Below are 12,793 nucleotides of genomic sequence, written 5' to 3'. Positions count from 1 at the left end.
GACTGGAGACGAGCGGTTGCAGGGATAATAAAACTTAATTTTCTCCCTGTAGCCGCTGCTCCAGTAAGCCGGCTAAAAAAGATTTTAAAATATAACCTTCAGATAATTGCTAGATTCTGGGCATGACAGGTTCCCTGTAATAGGGGTGCAGGTGACAAATGGTAGCTTGGCCCATGGGCAAAACTATTCATAATTTACATTCAAAATACTAAATGGCTAAATTGGTCAAAAGAGCTTTTTGGGGCTTTTCCACATAGTATAGGGGCACTGAGACACCATCAATAAAGTTGTATTACAAAGATAGTACATGTATCTTGGGTGTGCTCGGATAATATGTTTGAGTGCCCGCGGCTGTATGTCTCGCAACTGTTAGACAGCCACAACACATGCAGGGATTGCCTAACAGCCACAATGCATGCAGCCAAAGGGACTTGAACATGTTATCTGAGCTCGCTAAGGACACTCGGTTAGCACCAGAGCATGCTCAGATAATACCTTATCCCAGCACGTTCGCTCATCACTATACATTTGATTATCACATGAATTATTAACCCCTTTCTGACCTTGGAGGGGTAGTACATCTGAGGTCAGAACTCCCACTTTGATGCGGGCTCCAGCGGTGATCCCACATCAAAGCCTGGACATGTCAGCTGTTTTGTACAGTTGACATGTGCCCGCAATAGCGGCGGCTGAAATCGCAATCCACCCACTGCTATTAACTAGTTAAATGCCGCTGTCAAACGCTGACAGCGGCATTTCACTATAGCGCTTCTGGCCATCGGGTCAGAAATGAGCGTTCGCTGACCCCCGTCACTTGATCAGGGGTCAGCGATGCGTCGGCATGACAACCAGAGCTCTATTGCAGATCTCTGATTGTTGAGGCCGGATTGCTGTGAGCGCCATCCTGTGGTCGGTGCTGATAGCAATGCAGTAAATCTACTACATAGGAGCGATCTATGCATCGCTCCTATGTAGCAGAGCCGATTGAGTTGTGCCAGTTGGCAAAAGTAAAAAAAAAATATAAAAGTTTAAATCACCCCCCTTTTGCCCCATTCAAAAAAAAAAAATCACACCTACACATATTTGGTATCGCCGCGCTCAGAATCGCCCCATCTATCAATAAAAAGCAAGGATTAACCTGATCGCTAAACTGCGTAGCGAGAAAAAAATTAGAAACTCCAGAATTACGTTTTTTTGGTCGCCGTGACATTGCATTAAAATGCAATAACGGGCAATCAAAAGATCGTATCTGCACCAAAATGGAATCATTAAAAATGTCAGCTTGACACACAAAAAAATAAGCCCTCACCTGACCCAAGATCGCGAAAAATGAAGACACTATGGGTATCGGAAATTGCTCAATTTTTTTTTTTTTTTTTTTATTTTAGCAAAGTTTGGATTTTTTTTTTACCACTTACATCAAAAATAAGCTAGACATGTTTGGTGTCTATGAACTCGTAAAGACCTGCAGATTCCTAATGGCAGGTCAGTTTTAGCTTTTAGTGAAGCTAGTAAAAAAGCCAAACAAAAAACAAGTGTGGGACTGCACTTTTTTTTGCAATTTCACCGCAATTGGAATTTTTTTTCCCGTTTTCTAGTACATGACATGCTAAAACCAATGACGTCGTTCAAAAGTAAGCCCTCACATGACCATATTGATGGAAAAATAAAAAAATTATGGCTCTGGGAAGGCGGGGAGCGGAAAAAGCTGGGGTCATTAAGGGGTTAATGGATGGCGGACTATAACCATTGTGCATCGGACCTGCCAAAGTAGGAGCCACATTTACAGGCATGTATATTTAATTCTCTTATTTTTATCTATTTTTTTTAAGGAGCTAATGAGGTGCTGCTTGTCATTGGAGGATTTGGTAGCCAACAGTCTCCTATAGATGTAGTGGAGAAATTTGACCCCAAAACACAAGAGTGGGGTTTCCTTCCGGTGAGTTTCATAGGATTCTGGTAGTGGTTTTCACTCCACCTCTTTATATGATTTTTATCTCGTGGTGTAGAACCATATTTTCAGTCTTATATATTTTTCACAATTTTCTTATTTTTGTATTTCACCTGATGCTTCATTTTGCTTATAGTGATATTCACTGTACAGGACACATCGGTTCTAGGTCTTGAGGACACCGCAATTATTTTTTGTAGTTTTTGCATCAGAGTGCAGCGTGAGCCATAGTTACAGTCATGGCCAAAAGTATTGACACCCCTGCAATTCTGTCAGATAACACTCAGTTTCTTCCTGAAAATGATTGCAAACACAAATTCTTTGGTATTATTATCTTCATTTAATTTGTCTTAAATGAAAAAACACAAAAGAGAATGAAGCAAAATGCAAAACATTGATCATTTCACACAAAACTCCAAAAATGGGCCAGACAAAAGTATTGGCACCCTCAGCCTAATACTTGGTTGCACAACCTTTAGCCAAAATAACTGCGACGAACCGCTTCCGGTAACCATCAATGAGTTTCTTACAATGCTCTGCTGGAATTTTAGACCATTCTTCTTTGGCAAACTGCTCCAGGTCCCTGATATTTGAAGTGTGCCTCCTCCAAACTGCCATTTTTAGATCTCTCCACAGGTGTTCTATGGGATTCAGGTCTGGACTCATTGCTGGCCACCTTAGAAGTCTCCAGTGCTTTCTCTCAAACCATTTTCTAGTGCTTTTTGAAGTGTGTTTTGGGTCATTGTCCTGCTGGAAGACCCATGACCTCTGAGGGAGACCCAGCTTTCTCACACTGGGCCCTACATTATGCTGCAAAATTTGAGGGTAGTCTTCAGACTTCATAAAGCCATGCACACGGTCAAGCAGTCCAGTGCCAGAGGCAGCAAAGCAACCCCAAAACATCAGGGAACCTCCGCCATGTTTGACTGTAGGGACCGTGTTCTTTTCTTTGAATGCCTCTTTTTTTCTTCTGTAAACTCTATGTTGATGCCTTTGCCCAAAAAGCTCTACGTTTGTCTCATCTGACCAGAGAACATTCTTCCAAAACATTTTAGGCTTTTTCAGGTAAGTTTTGGCAAACTCCAGCCTGGCTTTTTTATGTCTCGGGGTAAGAAGTGGGGTCTTCCTGGGTCTCCTACCATACAGTCACTTTTCATTCAGACACCGACGGATAGTACGGGTTGACACTGTTGTACCCTCGGACTGCAGGGCAGCTTGAACTTGTTTGGATGTTAGTCGAGGTTCTTTATCCAACATCCGCACAATCTTGCGTTGAAATCTCTTGTCAATTTTTCTTTTCCGTCCACATCTAGGGAGGTTAGACACAGTGCCATGGGCTTTAAACTTCTTGATGACACTGCGCACGGTAGACACAGGAACATTCAGGTCTTTGGAGATGGACTTGTAGCCTTGACATTGCTCATGCTTCCTCACAATTTGGTTTCTCAAGTCCTCAGACAGTTCTTTGGTCGTCTTTCTTTTCTCCATGCTCAATGTGGTACACACAAAGACACAGGACAGAGGTTGAGTCAACTTTAATCCATGTCAACTGGCTGCAAGTGTGATTTAGTTATTGCCAAAACCTGTTAGGTGCCACAGGTAAGTTACAGGTGCTGTTAATTACACAAATTAGAGAAGCATCACATGATTTTTCGAACAGTGCCAATACTTTTGTCCACCCCTTTTTTTATGTTTGGTGTGTAATTATAGCTAATTTGGCTTTAGGACAATTCTTTTTGTGTTTTTTTATTTAAGACAAATTAAATGAAGATAATAATAACAAAGAATTTGTGTTTGCAATCATTTTCAGGAAGAAAATTAGTATTATCTGACAGAATTGCAGGGGTGTTAATACTTTTGGCCATGACTGTATGTGGTCTAATGTGGGTAGATAAAAAAACAGCTATTCTGCAATTCTTCTTAAGAGTAATCATCGGTTTTATTTTGGTTTTTTTCATAAATCAATGTACACATGACAATAAACTTCGTATTATATCTTATCAGAGAAATCTGCTTTTCTCCTCCTGGATAGATCTTTCAGTCTCAATATTCTCAATTGATAAGTAATCTGTCTTCAGTGTAGATAGTCTTTTCCCTTTTAATACTTTTTTTTTTTTTTTAATCAGATATTTTTTTTTTAAGTTTTCAGAACATAACAGAATTTTCACCAAACTACCCCACAATCTTTCCCCCATTCCCAACCGCTTCCCCCCTACCCAACCCTGGTCCAATGATAAAATATATCACAAGAAAAATGCAGACATAGATAAGGCACATATCCCAAACACCAGTCATGGAGTACAACTAAATCTCTTTCAGGGTGATATAAACAGGGTATCACAAGAATTAATTTACAGACGGTAAGCCCGGAACATTCAGCCATCCTGGCCAAATTTTCTCAATCACTGCCGGTCTACCCCGTTTAAGATAAATGGTCTTTTCTCTGCATAGTATGAGGTTTAGCCTATTTACATATTCCTTCCTCGTGGGAACTTTATCTGAGATCCAGTGATATGCTATTAATTTTCTAGCAGTAAAAAGCATTCTGGCAACAGCTATTTGTGATTAATCATCTCCTCCCGCCTCCTCAACATATCCAAGCCCACAGACAATAGGGTCTCTGGGAACATCCTGCTCTGTGGCCATATATATTAAGTTGAGAACCATAATCCAGAATATTTGTATACAGGGACACGTCCAGAACATATGTAGGATATCTGCATTATCGAGCGTACACTTGGGACATTTTGAATTCGGCCTTAGACCCAAATCAAACAGCCACTTAGGAGTCCTATAAACCCTATAAAGGATATATAGTTGAGACAGATGGTTAGGCTCACTGAGGGACAACTTATGGATCATTTGCATTATTGACTCCCATTGATCTACCGAAATCCCCCCCACTTGTTGTTCCCATTTCGCTAATGCCGTCATCGGGTGACCCAATAGCACCCTCGAGAGGAGCTCCCCGTACACGAATGAAATGAGTCCTCTTGTAGATGCCTGTAAACCGAGCCTATTAATAACAGTATCATGATGTATAATAATAGGGTGTTTATGAGTCTGCATTATATAAGCATGTCTTACTTGTAAATACTGATAAAATACAGAATGCTGAAGTCAGAACTCCTTTTGCCTTTTAATCCTTTTTAACGCTTTTTTGGGGGGTAGAGTAGAAAAAAAACAATTATTCCGTTATGAGTATGCTGTGTGGTGTAAATAATAGTTTTATCTTAAGATTGCAATGATGCCAAATAGCCTTTCTATTTTTATATATTTAATTTATTAAAGGGTTGGTCACTTCCTTTCATTTAACAAATTTATTAGGAATGTGATTTTGTAGCATTTACTAATATATTACACTATTATTGTACAGTGGCTTGCAAAGGTATTCACCCTCTTGACATTCTTGCTGGAATTTCACTTCATAACTATTCACCCTCCCTAAAGTCGGTACTTTGTAGAGCCTCCTTTTGCAGCACCTGCATGTTCCTTTTGATAAGTCTCTGAGCTTTCTACATCTTGCGCATTCCTCATGGCAAAACTGCTCCAGCTCCTTCAAGTTAGATGGCTTCCTCTGGTGAACAGCAATATTCAAGTCTGACAACAGATTCTCAATTGGATTAAGGTCCGGGCTTTGACTAGGTCACTTCAGAACATTTACACGTTTCCCCTTAAACCACTCGAGTATTGCTTCAGCAGTGTGCTTTGGGTTATTGTCTTGTTGGAGGATTTACTCAAGAATATTCCTGCATTTTGCCCCACCCATCTTCCCCTCGACTTGGATCATTTTCACTGTCCATGCTGCTGATAAGCATCCCCACAGCATGATGCTGCCACCACCATCTTTCACTGTGGGGATGGTGTTCTTGGGGTGATGGTTTGGCGTTTGACACAGCATTTACCTATGTGGCTAATAAGTTAAATTTTGGTCTGCTCTTCCCACAGCACATTCCCCCATACACTTGCGGAGTTTCCCACATGTCTTTTGGCAGACTCAAAATGAGCCTTACAATTTTTTTTGTGTAAGAAAGGCTTTTTCTGCCCACTTTTTCCATAAAGGCCACTTCTATGGAGTGTACGGCCTATTGTGGTGGTATGAACAGATACTCAACATCGAACAAAGTCCAGCTCACCATGATCGACATCCTTGGAGACTCGGAGCATGGAACCGCTGTGTCAGGGCGTAGGAAATCAAAGAAGAAATGAGGAATCCAGCTCAACGAGGTAGTGAAAAAAACTTCTTTCTTTATTCACTTGAAAATATATTCAGTGGAGGATGAAAACATCAGCAGTTACAAAAGATAAAAAGCAATATCACTTTTTATCTTTTGTAACTGCTGATGTTTTCATCCTCCACTGAATATATTTTCCAGTGAATAAAGAAAAGTTTTTTTCACTACCTCGTTGAGCTGGATTCCTCATTTCTTCCATGAACAGATACTCCAGTGTCTGCTTGGGAACTCTGCAGCTACTTCAGGGTTATCTTTTGGTCTTTGTGCTGCCTCTCTGATTCATACCCTCCTTGCCTGGGCTGAGAGTTTTGGTGGGCGGCCCTCTATTGGCAGGTTTGTTGCGCTACCATGTTCTTTCCATTTGATGATAATGGATTTGATGGTGCTCCAGGGGCTCATCAGAGATTGGGATATTTTTTATAACCCAACCCTGACTTTGTCCCTCACGTGTTTGGAGATCTCCTTGTTCTTCATGGTGTTATCTGGTTAGTGGTGCCTCTTGCTTAAAGGGAACCTGTCACCCCCAAAATGGAAGTTGAGCTAAGCCCACCGGCATCAGTGGCTTATCTACAGCATTTTGAAATGCTGTAGATAAGCCCCCGATGTATCCTGAAAGATGAGAAAAAGATGTTAGATTATACTCCCCCAGGGGCGGTTCCGCTGCGGTCTGATGGGTGTCGCGGTCTGGCCTGGGGCCTCCCATCTTCATAGGATGACGTCCTCTTCTTGCCATCCTGCTCCGGCGCAGGCGTACTTTGTGTGCCCTGTTGAGGGCAGAGCAAAGTACTGCAGTGCGCAGGCGCCGGGCCTCTCTAACCTTTCCCGACACCTGCGCACTACAGTACTTGGCTCTGCCCTCAACAGGGCACACAAAGTACGCCTGTGCCAGAACCGCAGCGTAAAGACAAGAGGAGGACGTGATCGTAAAAAGATGGGAGGCCCCGGACCGCGACGCCCATCGCAGCAGGACCGCCCCTGGGTGAGTATAATCTAACCTTTTTTTCTGATCTTTCAGGTTACATCGGGGGCTTATCTACAGCATTACAGAATGCTGTAGATAAGCCGCTGATGCCGGTGGGCTTAGCTCAACTTCCATTTTGGGGTGACAGGTTCCCTTTAATGGTGTTGCAGCCTCTGTAGCCTTTCAGAAAAGGTGGGTATATACTGACAGACCTTGTGACACTTCGATTGCACACATGTGGACTTCCTTTCACTAAGCATGTGACTTATGAAGGTAATTGCTTGCATCCGAAATTTCTAGGGGTTTCATAGGAAAAGGGGTGAATACATATGCACATGCCAATTTTTAGTTATTTGATCCTTTAAATTTAATTGATTCCTATATTTTTCTCACTTCTCGTCACCAACTTAAACTATTTAGTGCAGAAGCATAACACACAAATCGGATTACAAAAGTATTTAAAACAAGTTGTAATGTAAGAAAATCGGTAAAAAGCCAAGGGAGATGAATACTTACACAAGCCACTGTAGATTCCTTCCTGTAATTGCTTTTGCAAGCTTCCCGCTGCTGTTGGAGCAGCATGTGACCAGACCTGTCCATCAGTGTAACCTCGCTCCATCTCTGTGCTATTCATGAACAACTGCTTCTCTCCAATGGCAGTATGGAGGCAAACCTTAGACAATGCTGACACCACGTGTAATAGACCATAAAGTGAACAGAGCTGGTTGGCACGGCAAGTGAGATCAAGTATTCTGAGCTATTTAAAGGGATCCTGTCACCATGAAAATGCAAGGAGACCTGCAGGCACCATGTTATAGAGCCGGGAGAGTAGATTGATACAGTGCCTTGAAAAAGTATTCATACCCTGTGAACTTTTCCACACTTTTTCACGTTACTCCCACAAACCTAAATGTATTTTATTGGGATATGCCAACACAAAGTAGCAAGTATTTGTAATGTTTAAAGGGATCCAAGAAGTATAGTTTCTACTTGCGGAGAGTGACATGATAAGCATGTCAAGGTGAGGAGACTTAAAGCCGCAATGCTCCTCTGGGAAATATGCAAATTTAAAGGGTCGACATTGGCTGTTAGGATTGCTTCTTCCAATAGGTGGCACTAGAGTTCTAATCCTCTTCCTCTCTGAAGAGACAATTTGCTTAATGTTTAAAGGAAATTATACATGGTTTTTTAAATATTTTACAAATAGAAGTCTTAAAATTGTGATGTCCATTTGTATTCAGCCCCCATGAGTCAATACTTTGTAGGACCAACTTTCTCTGCAGTTACTGCTGCAAGTCTTTTGGGTTATGTCTCTACCAGCTTTGCACATCTAGAGGCTGACATTTTTGCCCATTCCTCTTTGCAACCGCGTCTAACTCGATGAGATTGGATGGGGGGGGGAGCATCTGTGAACACTAATTTTCAAGTCTTACACAGATTCCCAAAGGGATTTAAGTCTGGACTGTAACTGGGCCATTGAAATATAGGAACATGGTTTGAACTAAACCATTTGATTGTTAGCTCTGGCAGTACGTTTAGGGTCATTGTCCTACTGAAAGGTGAATCTACGCTCCAGTCTCAAGTTTTTGCAGCCTTCAGCAGGTTTTTACAGGAGTGTGCTGTATTTAGCGCCATTCATCTTTTCCCATTAACTCTCACCAGTTTACATGTCCCTGCTCAAGAAAAGCATTCCCACAGCATGATGCTGTCACCACCATGTTTGAAGGTGGGGGTGGTGTTTTTCAGGGTGATATGCATCCGCCACACATAGTGTTTTGCATTTACCCTAAAAAGTTCTACCTTGGTCTCATCTGACCAGAAGCACCTTCTTCCATGTTCTAGCTATGTACTCCTTCATGGCTAATTTCTTCATATGTGATCATCTAACAGCTATACTTAGAGATAAGGTACATAAATTGATTATCCTAGGCAGAATACAGCAGCCATATTCCCTTTACCACACCACTCCTACCTCTGCAGACTTCTACTAACTCCGATTCCCCTTTATAAATATCATAATTTTTAATTCTATAATGCCAATATAGTCTGCAGCACTTTACATTTCATAGGGGACTTGTACAGACAATAAAGACAATTTCATCCAATAAATAGAACTCGACTCTCCCTCGGGCATCTATCCTCCTCCCCATCCCACCACCTTTTCTCCCTTCTGACAGCTCCCCTTATTGTTCTGTTTTCCATCATTTTATTCAAAAGTTTGTACTGTTACTTTGATGTATAATAACTGTTTGACCTTACTTTTCATTGAAAATATTAAAAAAGAGAAGGGTACAATGTCATATCTTACATTATCCCGAGCCAACCTGTATCACACCCTGAAAATTCATGTAAGGGAAGAGGCAGAAAATCACATGCTCTAAAAAACAAGAAACTCAAATTAAACCTAGTAAACAATTTCTGCCAAATTTTCTAAACCTCTACATATTTGCAACGTCTTTGATAAATATTTTTTTTCATAAAAGATGTTTTGAGGGACTTTATCTAACCAATACACATTAACTGTTAGTAAGTTTGGTCACCAAAATCGATATGTACCTCTGAAGGGTGACTGATAATGTCGTACTTACTGCTCTTATTATCTCTGCTCTATAGAGTATTACTCGCAAGCGCCGCTATGTAGCGACAGTATCACTTGGGGACCGTGTCTACGTTATTGGAGGATACGATGGCCGTTCCCGCCTCAGCTCCGTGGAGTGCTTGGATTACACCGCAGAAGAGGATGGCGTGTGGTACTCTGTGGCCCCCATGAATGTAAGGCGAGGCCTTGCTGGAGCCACTACATTAGGAGGTACTGGAATCGTGAAATACTGTGGCAATCTTAGAAAACAATGATCATTTATTGGCATGGGTTTGGGCATGGTGCCATGAGCGCTGGACCTTGGTATCTCTAGGTGTTTTTATTGTGAATGATTGAAACGTTTAACATTGATTTATATTTTCTTAGATATGATTTATGTCTCTGGTGGATTTGATGGAAGTCGTCGGCACACCAGTATGGAGCGCTATGACCCGAACATTGACCAGTGGAGCATGCTTGGTGATATGCAGACTGCACGTGAAGGAGCCGGCCTTGTGGTTGCCAATGGGGTTATTTATTGTCTAGGTGAGTGAGGGTAGAGGCGCCCGATTTGCATGGCTGGGCACTGGTTTTCCAAGATTTCACTTTGCATGTGACTTTCAGGTGGTTATGATGGTTTAAACATCTTGAGTTCTGTAGAAAGATATGATCCTCACACCGGGCACTGGAGCCACGTGACGCCCATGGCTACTAAACGGTCAGGTAAATAAGACCACTTGTGTCTTTTGTTTTTCTGTAGCTCCTCAAGGATATGTACCATTGTTTGTTCTGTAATTGCAGGTGCTGGGGTGGCACTTTTGAATGATCACATCTACGTAGTTGGCGGTTTTGATGGCACTGCTCATTTGTCATCTGTGGAAGCCTACAATATCCGTACAGACTCGTGGACAACAATGACTAGCATGACTACACCACGCTGTTATGTTGGAGCCACAGTTTTACGTGGTAGACTATATGCCATAGCTGGGTATGTACATTGACTTGTGAACAGAAAACATTTCTTTGAGGTCATTTCAGCTTAAAGGGAATCCGTCAGGAGGTTTTTGTTATGTAATCTGAGATCAGCATAACGTAGGGCAAGAGAGCCTGATTTCAGCGATGTGTCACTTACTGGGCTGCTTGATGCTGTTTTGCTAGAATCCTTGTTTTATCTGTTGTAGATAAAGCGGTGCTCATAATGCTAAGCTGTGTATAACCCCGCCCACAGCCCTGATTGGCAGTTTCCTGTGACAATCAATGTTGGGCGTGGGGTTACACCAATTAGCTGGCCTGCCGTGCATGAGAGTCCAGTCCTGCAGTGAAAATTTCCTGATAAAACACTGATTGTATTGAAACTGCAAAACACAGCCCAGCAAGTGATACATCCCTTGATTCAGGATCTCTGCTCCTATATACTGCTGCTTTCGGATTACGGTAAGCAGCAAGAACCTGCTGACAGACTGTATTTAAACAGGGATTTCTAGGATCTTGTTATTGAGGGCCTAATCTAGTCATGGCGTGGAGCTTAACTGACTTTATAAAAAGATTTAAAACCTTGGTATTTTTTCTCCAGTACCTACACTCTTGTTCATAAAAAAATCAAATAAAATTGCATGAGTGAGGCTCCGTAGATCCACTATAAATGATGCCAGTGTGGGTAAAATTCTATGACAATCTTGATAAATCATAGCCAAAAACATTGGAATTTAAGGCCTTCACTCCTTTTGGAATAACAATCTTTAGTGAACAGCTGTAATGATGGGGGTGCAGTTGGGGAAAGATGACTAACTTTTTTGCCTGAATTGACAAGCACCAAATCTATCAAATATGTATGGAGTATAAGAAAATGTTTGTTTTTTTAATTTATTTTTGTAAATGGATAACTGTTTTAAGGGTATTCCAGTTACTAGATACTATAGATGGGTGATAACTTGTAGATCGGTGGAGGTCTGACCACTGGACACTTCTGTCCACTGTCTGCTGTACCTCCGCTTCATTCATTCTCTATGAGACTGCTGGAGTAAGCGGAGTACAGTGGTCGCTTTCTCCTGTAGTCCAGTATAGAATGAATGGCCCAAAGGTAGAGTATGTACACTGCCGCTCTATTACCTTGCTTTGGTGACTGATGGGGTCTCACTGGTTGGACCACTACTGAGTTAGGCCATGTTCACACAGTGCGTTTTTTACCGCGGAACCGCGGCGGTTTTGCCGCTGCGGTTCCGCAGCTGTTTTCCATGCAGGGTACAGTACACTGTACCCTATGGAAAACAGGACACACTGTGCACATGGTCCGGAAATTGTAAAAAAAAAAGCCGCGCTGAATAGCTCCCGGAAAAAAGAAGGAGCATGTCAATTCTTCTTCCTGAACCGCAGCGGTTCTGCACCCATAGACCTCCATTGTGAGGTCAAAATCGCAGTAAAACCCGCAGATCAAAAATATATCTGCGGGTTTTACTGCGATTTGATGTGCAGAACCGCTGCAGCAGGAAGTGCGGGGAGCGGGCGGAAGTGCGTGGGCGGAGTGTGGCTGCCCCCCCGTGCTCCGATCCCGCCCCCCCGTGCTCCGATGCCACCCCCCCGTGCTCCGATGCCCCCCCCCCCGTGCTCCGATGCCCCCCCCCCCAGTGCTCCGATGCCCCCCCCGTGCCCTAATCTCCCCCCCTTATACTTACCCGGCGTCCCGGTGTCCGTCCGGCCGTCTTCTCCCTGGGCGCCGCCATCTTGCAAAATGGCGGGCGCATGCGCAGTGCGCCCGCCGAATCTGCCGGCCGGCAGATTCGCTCCAAAGTGCATTTTGATCACTGAGATATAACCTATCTCAGTGATCAAAATAAAAAAATAGTAAATGACACCCCCCCCACTTTGTCACCCCCATTGGTAGGGACAATAAAAAAATTAAGAATTTTTTTTTTTTTTTTTTTTTTCACTAAGGTTAGAATAGGGTTAGGGTTAGGGGTAGGGTTAGGGGTAGGGGTAGGGTTAGGGGTAGGGGTAGGGTTAGGGTATTTTCAGCCATTTTAGCCCTAAAAAGCTTCCTAGGAAACACACAGTAAAAAAAGGATAAAAAA

General features: G+C 42.6%; 1 protein-coding gene across 5 annotated transcripts in view; it reads left to right on the top strand.

Moving 5' to 3' along the window:
* KLHL12 (kelch like family member 12) overlaps positions 1–12,793 on the top strand; it is an 84,187-nt gene that overhangs the window by 69,119 nt on the left and 2,275 nt on the right. For all 5 annotated transcript variants that reach the window (XM_069756413.1, XM_069756415.1, XM_069756414.1 and 2 more), the window contains 5 exons: positions 1,833–1,939; positions 9,761–9,956; positions 10,113–10,271; positions 10,350–10,448; positions 10,527–10,713. In XM_069756413.1, coding sequence (XP_069612514.1) covers positions 1,833–1,939; positions 9,761–9,956; positions 10,113–10,271; positions 10,350–10,448; positions 10,527–10,713 — 748 coding nt within the window. The remainder of the gene's footprint in view (positions 1–1,832; positions 1,940–9,760; positions 9,957–10,112; positions 10,272–10,349; positions 10,449–10,526; positions 10,714–12,793) is intronic.

The sequence above is a fragment of the Ranitomeya imitator genome, chromosome 3 (assembly GCF_032444005.1).
Source record: "Ranitomeya imitator isolate aRanImi1 chromosome 3, aRanImi1.pri, whole genome shotgun sequence".
NCBI classification, from domain to species: domain Eukaryota; kingdom Metazoa; phylum Chordata; class Amphibia; order Anura; family Dendrobatidae; genus Ranitomeya; species Ranitomeya imitator.
Note: the sequence above shows the minus strand (reverse complement) of the source record. Positions and strands in the feature narration are given on the sequence as shown.